This window comes from Glycine max, chromosome 19, assembly GCF_000004515.6.
Source record: "Glycine max cultivar Williams 82 chromosome 19, Glycine_max_v4.0, whole genome shotgun sequence".
Lineage (NCBI taxonomy): Eukaryota > Viridiplantae > Streptophyta > Magnoliopsida > Fabales > Fabaceae > Glycine > Glycine max.
Genome location: NC_038255.2, coordinates 44,339,568 through 44,353,036, shown reverse-complemented (window position 1 = coordinate 44,353,036; position 13,469 = coordinate 44,339,568). Strand labels below are relative to the sequence as shown.

The 13,469-nt window shown below is 32.4% G+C and overlaps 2 protein-coding genes across 3 annotated transcripts; one reads left to right on the top strand and one right to left on the bottom strand.

Moving 5' to 3' along the window:
- Positions 1-3,996: 3,996 nt before the first annotated feature.
- On the top strand, positions 3,997-5,927 carry LOC100788799 (NAC domain-containing protein 2). The gene is made up of 3 exons (XM_003553498.5): positions 3,997-4,257; positions 4,408-4,694; positions 5,031-5,927. The coding sequence occupies exons 1-3, from the start codon at positions 4,080-4,082 to the stop codon at positions 5,577-5,579; spliced, it is 1,014 nt and encodes a 337-aa protein (XP_003553546.2). The 5' UTR covers positions 3,997-4,079; the 3' UTR covers positions 5,580-5,927.
- A 2,959-nt stretch (positions 5,928-8,886) lies between these two features.
- Positions 8,887-13,469, bottom strand: LOC100804155 (syntaxin-71). 2 transcript variants are annotated; one of them, XM_003554322.4, is made up of 9 exons: positions 13,073-13,469; positions 12,815-12,940; positions 12,182-12,341; positions 12,000-12,085; positions 11,758-11,826; positions 11,629-11,673; positions 11,448-11,510; positions 11,272-11,348; positions 8,887-9,165 (listed from the first exon to the last, which is right to left on the bottom strand). In XM_003554322.4, the coding sequence occupies exons 1-9, from the start codon at positions 13,226-13,228 to the stop codon at positions 9,150-9,152; spliced, it is 798 nt and encodes a 265-aa protein (XP_003554370.1). In that variant the 5' UTR covers positions 13,229-13,469; the 3' UTR covers positions 8,887-9,149. The 2 variants fall into 2 exon arrangements, with proteins under 2 accessions (XP_003554370.1, XP_040868560.1); XM_041012626.1 differs by lacking the exon at positions 8,887-9,165 and adding an exon at positions 9,189-10,428 and having other exon boundaries at positions 13,073-13,455.

Sequence of the window (13,469 nt, the reverse complement as noted above, 5' to 3'; positions counted from 1 at the left end):
CATGTAAAAAGTTAGATATTTTATTTTTTTACGCTTTATTTAATGTTTGGGGTGATGTAAATGAAGTCTTTCTTTAAATTTTACTGTTTGATTCATCCATGTTTATTTTTTTGTTTTTTTGAGTAAGTTTTGAGGTGGACAACCTTCATAGGCGGTCCATAATACACCATATTTTCTTTTAAAAAACACCTTTTTTTTTGAGAAATTATGTTTTTTCACTATTGGACCTAAAGACTCATTTGTTCTCATGGCTGGACAAAAACCAAATAAAAACATAAGGCTATTGTTTCCTGCACCTTCCAAGTTGCTTCCAACATCTCCTTTATGGCTTCTGGAATGGTCAAATCCCAAATGTAAAATTACATTACGGAATGCACCCCTTTTTTGGCTTCTGGAATGACCAATCCAGAAGGTAAAAAAAAAAAACATTCCAGAAAGGGTGCAGGAAGTAACAGCCGAAATATAAATGAATCAACTCCAGATCTCCATCTGATCCATTTAAATACATAAGATAATAAAAAATACTAAGTTAAGCGTATATCTACCAATAACTGTGAGGAGTGTGGGGCTTCTTCAAAGGACTAAAAATTTATTGATTGAATTGATTAGTTCCAAGAACAAGAAACCAAATTACAGAATCAACTTGGTCTTATTATGCTTATTCATCTTCTTTCCTTAATGTTCTATTTCTTGGAGTTTTGTGCAATAGGGTGTTGATACGGTAGGAATGACGCCAAATGACATCCTTCCCCCCCGATTCCCTTTGTTTTTGTAATATAAGCCAGGAAGAATAATAAATTTAAGCCTTAAAATTTTTGGGTTGAAATGTAATATTAAATTTAGTTATCTGATTATTTATGTTCTATTGATGAAGATCTTTATGATCTTTTAGTTTAAATATTATAATTTTTAGTTATATTAAATATTTTTTAATTTATGTATAATAATTTTAAATATCAAAAGATATGAAAAGAAAATAATATAATTCTCTTCTATGTCAAAGTATGAGACTCACTATAAATTCTTAGGCAGAGTTTTTTATGAAAAAAAGGCGCTGAAATTTAGCTGTGGTGGTAAAGTACTTACTAAAGAAAGAGAAAAACGAGAGTATAAAAATTAAATAAGTTAAAGTGGATGTATAATTACACCAAAAAAAAAAAACATGTAATGATGACATACGAGAATATATTGGTAGATTACAAGAAATTAATTAAGGTGATTTAGACAAAGAAGATTTCTCAAAAAAGCAGAAAGAGGAAAGTATACTGTATGGTTATTAACCCTCCGAAAGAGGATATAGTAAAACCAGAAAGACATAGGAGAAATCATTAAAAAGATCTCATTGTGAATGATAAATATCTTGAGAATTTGGTTTTTAACCAAATCCAAATATGTGTGATTTATGTAACTTGACTTCACCTAACAGGATACAGGCATTACTATTAACGGTGTATGAATTAATAAATGTGCCTTATCTGCTATACCCGTGGATTGTCTAAAAAAGGAGAAAGAGGAAAATTGCAAAAACTAGCACTGTAGTAGTACAATGTTTAAGGAGATTGCTTTGAATAATGGACTCTCGTGGGTTTCATGCATTTCTGAAATCCGGGTAGCATTTAACATGCTTATGGCAAGTAGTGCGGCAGTGCCCCTCCATGTTTTTCCCGGGAAACATATATTCTATATAAATAAAAATAATTAATTTTACATTAATTAAGAAAGTTAATTAAAATCATTTAATTTTATTATTCTTAAAAAATAATAAGATTATTTCTAAAATATTCTTCATTAGAATAATAACAAAGAGTTATTGAAAATAGAATTAAAATTAAATAAAGGATGTTTTAATAATGATAACACTAAATATGACAAAATTAGTTAGATTTTGTTTATATTTAAGTCCAATAAATAATACTTCTTTTTTTCTCAAATATAAGTTGAGAGGAAGTACAGTCAATTGTCAAAGGATAAAGTGAGAGAGAAAATAAAGTGTCAATGATTTCTTAATGGCAAATGCTAATTAATGTCCTAAGGGTATTTATTAAGAAACTTAAAGTAGAAATGTTTTTATTAGGAGATAGAAAATTGTGCCTTTTGTAATATTTTTTACATTCTCCTATGATTTAGATAATAAATACTTTTTCCGTTTAATTCTTTAATCAATGCCCAAAAGAAACTGATTAGCAAGACCCTTTCTTAATTATCGCTTGAGATTGTGATAAATAATACAATCGTCTCTATATATAAGACATTTTTTACTTTATTCTTTTAATTGTTTGGTGCATTAAGTATTTGTTTCCTATTATACCCTTGATAAATTAGATTCTCTCTATTGTTAGGATTGGAGAATAGAAGTAGTCACATTGATTAATTAAGTAAGAAGTAATTAAGTGAAGAGAGAAATGAAGGGTAATTCTAGAAGAGTAGTATAAATTATTAACAAATTCAATGTGATTAACTAATTAACTATCTTTTTTAGAGTGTGAATTAATTAAAAGTGTCTTATGTATAGGGATGAAGGTAATACAATGCTTCTTCCGTTCATAAGACTATTTTCAGAAATTTGTTTGTCCTGAAAAGATGTTTTTCTAATTTTTTAATGTATTAATTATTTTTTTTCTAACATACATTTACTTAATTATTCTATCTCCAAACATTAATGAAAAACAATTAAGTGGATATAAAAATAAGAAAAGAATAATTTTGAAATAATGGTATAAATAATTGACAGATTTAATGTAATTAATTATTTTTCTTAAGGAGCATAAATTAATTAAAAGAGTCTTTGTAATTAGAAAAGGAAGTATGTAAATATGTAATATATATAGCATTATGTTAAAATATTAACGATTAAAATTTTAACCAAACAGTGTGAGTCGCCCACCTCCCTGAGCTAACCTTGTAATTATTTGATAATCCTCTCCTACTAATGAGTTACGATTAAGTCCAATTCATTCTCATTTTTATATTTCAATCAGAGCCGTATCCCCAATCTGCAGAGCATTCTAGCTAGTACATCACTTATGTGGTTCCCATTGTAACAAAAGAAGTATTTCAAAGAAGCTACCAAAATATTCCCTTAGAATAATATGCTCCGGGGATGTGCCCTTCACTTCGCTGCAAGAAAATGCTCCATAGACAAGAGTTATATTTATTAATGGATTGACAATAAGTAATTATATAGATGTTTTTGCTGCTAGTTACAAATTGATCAGCAGGTATTATGGCTCTGGTGAATATTACCATAAGCCAATTGAGATTTGACAAGTCCGTGTTTTTTAGGCCATGCCTCCAATGATCTGTAGCAATAATTTCTTCACAAATTTTATATAGTTATTTTTCTGATTAAATACACCCAATCAAGATTATCTCCTCTTATTAAAATCAAGTAGCCAGATTATTATAGTTTCATCCGTAGATATTGCTACTTAATGTTAGTACTAACTCATAATCAAAAGTAGTTACTCCAGTACAAAAATGAAAACCAGGTATAGGTTAGTTAGCCACGCTATCTAGATAAAATGTTCAACTCTGCGCCATCCTAGGGATGTGACTTCCCCGGACATTCCTATGAATATGCAATCATATCTGAAGTTCTGAACCACTAGCTTATATTTTAATTTTGTAATGCAACTATATTACCTGCAACTTGAGGCATATAAGCTATTTGATTTAGAAATATTGGATAATTTAAAGCGGAAAGTTGACAAACTTAGCCATTGAATCCTCAAACCAAGCTGTATCCTATGTGTGATTCAACCTGACTTGCGGCGACCCCAGAACTCAATCTTTTGCCTAAATTGCTAAGTAACCGTGCTGATGAAATTATTTGGCATACCCTTTGAAGTTTGAAGCATGTCGGTCATACAACATGGGACAAACGGGTTGCTTTCAGTCTCTTTTCATTTCACACACCTATTTAGTATTATATGCTGAATAATTGTCCCTCTCTGCATGGCCAAGCAGCTTATATATATAATCCATGCACAGTGTTTCAAGCTTACAGACATTTTGATCGATAATATCGGTAACTGATTGATACATTTCCTAGGTTGTTCCTCCTGAGGCATCCTACCTTCATGTTCATGGACAAAGATGCTAATTCAGAAATCCAACTCCCTCCTGGATTTAGATTCCACCCTTCTGATGAGGAGCTAATTGTTCACTATCTGAGAAACAAAGTGACATCATCACCCCTTCCTGCTTCATTCATAGCAGAAATAGATCTTTACAAGTATAATCCATGGGAGCTCCCAAGTCTGTGTTAGCAATTGCACTGTTTTAGTTTGTGTTTCATTCTTTTCTTGAAGTATTTACTCAGTGGGATAAGGCTTTTGTTGTTATTGTTGTTGCTATTGTCTTGAAGTAGTAATTACTAAAGGAATGATAGCTTTTCATTTTGAACAGGCAAAGCTTTGTTTGGGGAGGATGAGTGGTATTTCTTTACTCCTAGAGACAGGAAGTATCCCAATGGAGTGAGGCCTAATAGAGCAGCTGCTTCTGGTTATTGGAAAGCTACTGGGACTGACAAACCCATTTTCACTTCCTGTGGGATGAAGAGCATTGCTGTGAAGAAGGCACTCGTGTTCTACAAGGGTCGTCCACCAAAGGGATCGAAAACCGACTGGATCATGCATGAGTATAGATTGCATGATTCCACGATCTCCAATTCAAAGCAAGGAGGGACCATGAGAGTAGGTCAATTTCATGAGTTCAATTTTTCAATTTGGTGGTATTTTATGACCAATAGAGTAAATTATTGAGGGAATTCTCAATTGCATTTCATTGATACTGTATAGTACACTTATAGAGTCTATGTACAACTGATTGACAAGAGATCCAATCTATCTTAATCTAAACTAAGTTGTAACTAATAGACAAGATCTTCATTTAAATTACAGGATCAAATAATAGATAAGATACTAGTACATAAGATTAAGATTACAGCATCATGTTGATCCATTAGAGTGATAGTATCTAAGTTTTGACAATATCTTGGTTTTGTTTTTGTTTCTGTCCCTGTGCTTCAGCTGGATGAGTGGGTGCTGTGCCGGGTTCGACAAAAGACTATCAGCCCAAGAAGCCTTTGGGAAGACTCAAATGAACCCATTTATGAACCAACAAGCTACTTTCAACAAATGAGCGAGAAATCAAATCCTGAACCAGTCAAAAACTCTCTGCATAGTGAATATCCAATGTTGCCTTATATTCTGGCTTCTAAGAGTGCTCTGCCTAATTCTATTGACATGGCCTCAAGCTCGAGCTTTGGCTGTAATGATGATGTGAAAGCATATGCTTCATTGCATGATGGCAACTTAAATAATATAATAATAGGAGCACAGTTCATAGCACCTGTAGCTGAGGACTTGTTTAATCCTCTGAAGAGAAGAAACATTGAAGAGAACGAGTTGGACTTGTATGCTCCCCTCAATAAAAAACTAAACGAAGAAGTTGATGTTGGGAAGCAAATACTTGAGAAAGATGTCAACAAAGGCTACAATTTCAATAACTTTGACCAGTGGACTTCCATCATACAACCCCAAGAGTTTAATAGCTTGGCCTTTACGAAATATGCATGAATAGTTTAGGTTCATATGTACATGCTTGTTTGTGTGAATACGTAGAACCTGTGGAGCTCTTTCTGCATGGGATGGAGATACAGTGAATTCTATATATGTAAATAAGAAAGAATGCAGTTAGTTTTAGTTCGTGCAGTGTGTGATTATTCTTTTCAGTAAGCAGAAATAATGTATAAAGGTGAAATGGTAAGGCATTTGCTATACTTAGTTATAGGATATTATTTTATTTCAGCTGTGTATAGGTGATGGATGTATGGGAGGTAGAATAAAGTGCCATCATAGTGCAACTGAGTTGGTGATTGTATTATGATTTGAGATTAATTTATGGAATGAAGTATTTCTTGCAAATCCTTTCTTATTTCATCACCGGTAAACACGTTATTTGTAAATACTGAAAAGTGAAAATCCCATGTACTAGAAAACTAGCGGTTTGAAAAACCATATTGTGAAGCCTTTTTGGATCTGTGTCGCAAAGTTACCGAATCAAACTAACATAATATCTTGCGGAATGTATGGGGAGTGATGAGTTCAGCTGCGACTACGCATCCAGCAAACTTTCTTCGATGAAATGTATCTTAAGCGGGCAAGTTAGGAATCATTGGCCAGCGACATGACCAAGACTTGGGAGTAAAGAAAGCAAGCCAACACTTTCTAGAGTAGATACATGTATGCCTAATGGTGAACTTTGAACTCTTAAGTTTTTAATTGAAAAAAAAAAGTTTTAAAATACAAGATCGACTAGAATTTTAGAAGAAAAAAAAAGGATAATATTAATTTTTAAATTGAGAAAATCATATAATATTTGTAAAATAGAAAATGAAGACATTAAATTCATGTTGATTTATCATTTTGCTTCTTTTATTTGAAAAATTAGCAAATTAAAAAATATTTATTTGAAATGAATTTTTTGCCCTTTCTATTTTCTCTTTTATAACTTGATGAAGAAATAGGTGAGAAATGAAGAGAAATTTTAAAAAATGAATCTCAAACCTAAATCACTCAACTTTAATTTAAATATTTCTTCGCTATTTCATTCAATTTCACCCTACCAAAACAATTCTTAATGGTTTGATAAGATATCATTATCATCAAGAAACCATGAAACTAGTGATCTTATAGAAAAAAAAAACATCGATTAGAGGCTGAACAAATGAAAATAAAATTAAAACTTAAATATATATAAGGTTCCTGATTAATAATTAAATTTTGTTTTGAGTTCTCAATATATTAAATTTTTTAGTTTGAGTTTCTGCTGTAAGTTAAGTAATGACATGTTATCTTATAAATTGATCTTTTCAACATTATCAGCGATTGTAATGGTGTCAGAGCATCACCTAACTAACAATGGAGACTCAAAATAAAAATTTTAATATATTAGAAACTCAACAACAAATTTTTTTTATTAGGGACCAAAAATAAAATTCGATCATTTATCTAAATCATTTAACATATTTAAACCTAAAATGAATACCAATCCATTTATTGCATTTTAGCCTCATCGTGATTTTAGGTCGCTAATTTCTATTTCGTTCAACCTCTAGAATCCCCTTTTGTCTTCCACGCTAATAGTGTGTTTGGATGAAACAATTTAACATGGAAATTCATTTTTTCAAGGAATTTAAAATGATTCATGATAAAATAGTTTGTTTGGATAGAGTATTTGAAAAGAGATTTAATTTTTAGTATTTCTATGAATCATTTTGATTGACTAAAACAGTGAGATTTCAAATTCTCTCAAAAAATATAGAATTTGAAATTATTTTTTCAGAGATGCTGATTCTAACTCACGTTTTTGCTCGCGACTCTTTCTCGTTCAACACTCACAACTACGGATAACCAAAGTTTTTACGATCGATATCGACATAAGTTGTTTTTCATTGATGTTGGTTGAGGTTTTTTCGTCAGAATTTTTTTTTATGATGTCAACCAAAGCTATTTTTTGCCGATATCGGCTAAATTTTTTTTGAGATGGTGTTGGTTAGGGTTATTTTCTCACTGATGTCAGTCATGGGAAATTTTTGCTAACGTCGGCCAAGGATTTTTTTGGTCGTTGTCATCCAGGTTTTTTCAATTGATGTTGACCAATGATTTTTTTGGCCGACGTTGGCTAGATTTTTTCTACTGACATCGATCATGACTAACTTTTGAGTAGATACCTGTTAGGGTTTTTCAGCCGACATCAGTTAGGTTTTTCTAGCCAACATCAGCCAAAACTATTTTTAGCCAATATCGACTAGGGTTATTTTATGTTAGCTAGGGTGTTTTGGTTGATGTCAACTAGATTTTCTTAGCCGACGTCGGTTAAGATTTTTTTGCTGAGATCAACTAGGGTTTTTTGACTGACATCACTCAGAGCTATTTCTTAACCACATTAGCTAGGTTTTTTGGTTGATGTTACTTAGGGTTTTTTCTGCTAACACCAGCTAGGTATTTTTGACCGACATCAGACATTACTATTTTTAATCGACATCGACTAGGTTCTTACAACCGACATCCACTAAAGTTTTTTCGGTCGACATCGGTCAAAGCTATTTTTTAGGCAAAACCAACCAAGACTATTTTATAGCCGATGTTGGGTAGGGTTTTTTGTCCGACATTGGTCAGGGCTATTTTTTAGCCAACTTCGACTAGGGATTTTTCGGCCAACGTTGACCAATATTGGATAGATTTTTTTGTCAACGTCTGCTAGGATTTTTTAGACCGACGTTGGCTAAAAATAGTCTTGGTCAATGTTGTTCGAAAAGATCCTAGCTGGTGTCGGTCAAACAAACCCTAATCAACATTGGTAAAAATATCTAGCCAACACCGGCTGAAAAATAGACTCAATCAACGTTAGCCAAAAAATAACCCCGACTGATGTCAACTGACAAATATTTCCGGCATACTTTGACAAAAAAAGCCTTATTTGATGTCGATCGAAAAATAGCCTTGGTTGATATCGATTTAAAAATATCATTGGTTATGGTAAGATAAAACAACCCTAATTAAAAGTATCAATATTTTGTATTTATAAATTATTAAAAATTGAAAATATTTTTAAATTAATATTTCAAATTTAGATTGTGTTTATTTTCTATAAAGTTTAATATTAAAATTTAATATATTTAAAATATAAAATTGAAATTTTGCATATAAAGAAAATTAAATTACCCTATCCAAACAAAAAATTTAAAATAAAAGAAATTTGAATTGATTTATCCAAACAAAGCATTTGTTTGAAAAATAAAGGAAATTAAAATCAAAGCAATTCAAATTCTAGACATTTCAAATTCCTTAAAATTTTAAAATTCCTGATTCAAACACAGGATAAATGAAAATAGATTACTTGAAATATCCTCAAGGCAAACATTGAATTAGTATGTTACACAAGTACAAATCTATACAGTTTGACATAATATAGCGGCATATAGAGTCGGTTTATAAAGGACAAGTGCATCTCTCAAGTAGCAAGACAAGTTCCAAAATATAGTTTTAAAAAAATCAGACGCGAGCTACACCACTATATTACGAAGAAAATACAAGAAATACAGATAAGCCATACAAATTGATCCCATGGTCTTCTATGCCGTATCATTTCTTTAGCACACTGCAATAAAAGAACGGCAAGTCAGACTCAGAGAAGGTATCTCAAGAAGCAAAAGGAAACACACAAGACTAGTAAAGCCATCTCAATTCAAACTCATGATGTTAAATAAAAATCTGGACGATGCTATCAAGAAAGAAACAAGAACCAACCACCTCAGAAATTTGAGGATTTCAGTTAAAAAATGGTTCAATTTGATATATATATATTAAGTATAGACGGGACACAATATTTCAACAACATAGCCTTTGAAAATTGATTCATACTGTAACTTTTATTTTTATATTTAAAATAGAGAATACAAGTGAATACGTGGAAAATAAAGACATCAACCAAGGTTAACAAATCAAAAGACAACATTAATATGATCCCTACACATGTAGTTAAGCTTTTTTATCTGTTGGTATCATTACTAACTTCTCAGAAGTCAGAAATTCATTTGGTCGGAAGGTTGCTAATAACCATTTCAAATTAAAGTTCTAGATTCGGTAGATAAGTTCTTATGCAATAAGCCAGCAATGGAAATGAAACAATCACACAAGTATTTGGTAGACTAATTATTATTAACTAGATCACCATTAAATAGGTGTAGAAAAACATTTGTCAACAAAAACATATAATCAACGCACTTATATAAAACTGAGCTTCTCCCCTTTTGGATGTATAAAATAAAGCCTTGCATAAACATATATACTCCTTTAATTTCAAAGGAATGCCTAATCAAACTTAAAGCAGACCAAAACTTCCCCCGATTAAAGCAAAGAATTCTAGTATTTTTATTATTGCAGAGATAAAAGATATCTTGATATGGATCACAAAGAAGACAAACGAGAATTGCATTTCAGAAAACTAAGAAAAGGGGCTGTACTAGGAAGGGAATATAATGAGAATAATTTATACAGTAAAGGCTGCATTGTCATGAATACAGGTTAGGGAATAAATATTCCTGTTTGATCGGAGTTTAGAAAAAAATTATTCCCTGGTATAAGTCATTCTCAGGGGAAAAAAAGAGTTCCCAAGTGGCAACGGATTTTCATTCCCTCACAATAGGTCTGGAAAGATGCATTCCCATGCATAGTAGTGAGAATAAAACTTTTTTTCAGAACTCCTAAAATACCCTCGTATGTCCCGCATAAACTTCTCCTCAAATCTCCGGTTTCCGCTCTAGTTCCCCTTGTTCTATGGCAGGCATGTATTCAAATGTTGGTATGACTCATCTAGGGTAGCTCCCCTTTGCACTCTGTTTATGGCTATGCCAATATCTTGCTATGTAGCAATTTGACGATGTGGTTTGCAGAATAATTATCAATGTGGCTATTGTGTTTCAAAATCCAAACAGTAATAATAATAATCATAATACAAAGTAACCAAAATAACTGTATTTCTGTTATTTTGTATCTTGATGTTACCACTTACCAGTAATTTTACCAACCAATAAATATATTAAAAAAACTAAAAAGAACGAATACTATTACTACTGCATATTAAAAAAGATAGAGTCCTCTAAAATAATATTTAAAAAATGAACACAACATATTTTATATTAACTGTATGAAAGCATAATATTTAGATAATATCTTCAATTTCTTTTTTAAAAGATAATATCTTCGATAATAGGGGCAATTTGATAATTGTAAAATATATTCCTAGAAATGTGTATTGTAAACCAAAAACATTTTAATTACTCCTAGGAATTTCAAAAAAGATTTCCAGGAATTTTAATTGGTAACCAAACACATTATATTCAAAACACCCAAGAATATCATTCCCATCATAATATTCTCAGGAATGAATTTTCATACCCTAAAGGCCAGAAAAAAATGCCCTCTAAAAGGAACATGCAATGAATGCTTTTTATCAAGAAACCAACACCAATTTCTAACCTAAGACACAGCTTAAGGTCATGAAATGAAATTTGACGTTTTTAAGTCTACATTGGGAGAAAGATTTAAATATTCCATAATCCACACAATCAAATTTCCAGTATTCAGGTAAAAAAGAGGCACACAAGGCAGTACTAGAATATGAACTGAGCTATAAATCCACACAAGAGAAGGGAGTAGAGACTAGCATATATTTTTATCTGTAGAAAAGAGATAGGAACCTTACTTGTACAAATAAGCAGCAATTCCCAAAATTATAATCAACAAAACAATATCAATACAAAAGTTCCGACTGGATCGAAGCTGGATCAGAACAAAAAACCATATAAGACTCTCAAAATCTGTCACTGATGCAACTGGAAATTGATGAAAATCTAAGACTAAGAGTTGCAGTTAAAAAACCTGGTTCACTGTGTCTCTAAGTCTAACATTGGTATTTTTAAGGTCAGAAGATGCCCTGTCCACCTGTAACGACAACAAAAAACCGTTCCCTATTAACTTTACTAATTCCAGTTTTGAAAACTTTGATTTCCTTTCCATGTTTTTCGGCTCAAGGGTGCAGGCAGAAATTCACAAATCTCACCTTAGTATCGATCTCATCCATCAGTGGAACTTGTCTATCCAGTTCCTGTATTTGGTACATAAATAATGAACTTAAATGTGGGAAAATAAACACAAAAAGAAAGAAAGACAAATACAACAGGAATCTGACCTCATTCATATCATGTGCCATGTTTTTCAAAGTATCCAATCCTTCTGCAATCATATCCAAACCTTGATCCTAAAAATGGTCCACATAATTAGATTTGAAACCATGTCTAGAACAACATTCAACATATATATATATGTATGTATGTATATATCTATGTATGTATGTACGTATGTATATATCATGCAAAAGACGATAGAAAAAACTGTCAGTCTTTCTGGTCGCAACTGCTAAAAGTTACTTGCCTGTTTCATTTTACGCATTTCGTACTCTTGCCTGAATCGACTTGATTCTTCAGTTTGTTGGAAGTATTCATCATCAAATTTCCCATCTGGAATTGACATGATACACAAAAATGAATGGAGGACCATCAATTACAATGTCTCCCATTGATAAACTATAATGAGACACGGATAACTTCAATTACCTGAATCAAATTTAATTCCAGGACGTGAAGCTGAAGCTGCCCAACTTCCAGTTTGTTTGGGTGCTGCAGGGGCCCCATCTGGGATAGCTTGAATCCTATCCGGCAATGCAAGAGCCAAATCATTTCGGGCAGCAAATTCTTGTGATGAAAGCCCCTTTACCTGCGAACACATCGTACGATTCATTGGACAAATGTATAACCCTATTAATATAGAGCATTTGCATGCCAGTGCCAGTAAGTCACTAATTCTTAAAAATTCCAATCAAGCTATTGAGAGAACATACATGCCAAATAAAATAAGTCAACAGTTTCTGGAAGTAGTCAGAACTACATACAGAATCAACAATAAATCTACTCCATTCCTAGAAGTTGAACATGTTGTTTTTAACTTGTCTTTTCATTGCCAAATTTTATTATAAAACTCAACAAAAGTAAACAACTAATATTTTCAGATAACATGTTATTAGCTAGATATCTTTATAACTGCATAAATCATGAATTTGCGTCTTCACTTCAGTTGAAAGTGCCAGCTACAAGATTTTTTGACAATTCACAATCACAATACTTCACGAATTCAATCAACCGGAGCTAAGGCAGATATCATATGTATTGAATGCAATTCATAGTTCCAACCTTTTTCATAGCCAATCTCTGCAACTTGGGAACCTCCTCCAACAATCTAGCCTTGGTTCGACGAATCTCGGCATTGATCGCTACAGTGGATGCCTTACTTTTCTCCTTGTCAGCGGTTTCTGCTTTCTGCACAAAATTGATTCCACACATTGTCACACATGTTTGGGAGATGAAAAAAAAATCGAAAATTCTCATGAATTAGGGCACAAATTCGCTCATTTAGTAATGAATTTGAAAAAGAATGAAGGAAAGTGTGACCTGAAGTAAGGCCTCGATGTCGGCGTCGACGGAGGCGTAGAGTTTGGCGAATGCATCGTCGGCGGAGAGATTGGAGTCCCTTTGCTTTTCGACGTCGTATTTGTCGTACTTTTTGCAAATGGAATCAACTCTGGTGAGAATGTCGATGACACTCATGGTGTGTGGTCTTGTTATTTGGGATCTTTTATGTTCTGAACAATAGTGTTGTTGTTGTTGTTGTTGTCGAGACCACGGTTACAGATCAGTGGGTACACCACACGACAGCTTGATCGGTTTGTTAAACTGAACACACAAGACTCTTACACCGTCCAGCCTGTAACAACTATGAACTCCAACAGCTTCTTTCTTGCTTGCTTCAGCCATGATCGTGTTTTGTTTTTGTCAAAATTGATTGACT

What these genes read in the sequence shown, in the direction of transcription:
- LOC100788799 (XM_003553498.5), top strand. Translation starts at nt 4,080, where the DNA reads ATGTTCATGGACAAAGATGCTAATTCAGAAATCCAACTCCCTCCTGGA. An exon ending in TAATCCATGGGAGCTCCCAA is followed by an intron (nt 4,258 to 4,407) that starts GTCTGTGTTAGC and finishes CATTTTGAACAG; the next exon opens with GCAAAGCTTTGTTTGGGGAG. An exon ending in AGCAAGGAGGGACCATGAGA is followed by an intron (nt 4,695 to 5,030) that starts GTAGGTCAATTT and finishes CCTGTGCTTCAG; the next exon opens with CTGGATGAGTGGGTGCTGTG.
- LOC100804155 (XM_003554322.4), bottom strand. Translation starts at nt 13,228, where the DNA reads ATGAGTGTCATCGACATTCTCACCAGAGTTGATTCCATTTGCAAAAAG. An exon ending in ACATCGAGGCCTTACTTCAG is followed by an intron (nt 12,941 to 13,072) that starts GTCACACTTTCC and finishes AATTTTGTGCAG; the next exon opens with AAAGCAGAAACCGCTGACAA. An exon ending in TGGATGAGATCGATACTAAG is followed by an intron (nt 11,511 to 11,628) that starts GTGAGATTTGTG and finishes TTGTCGTTACAG; the next exon opens with GTGGACAGGGCATCTTCTGA.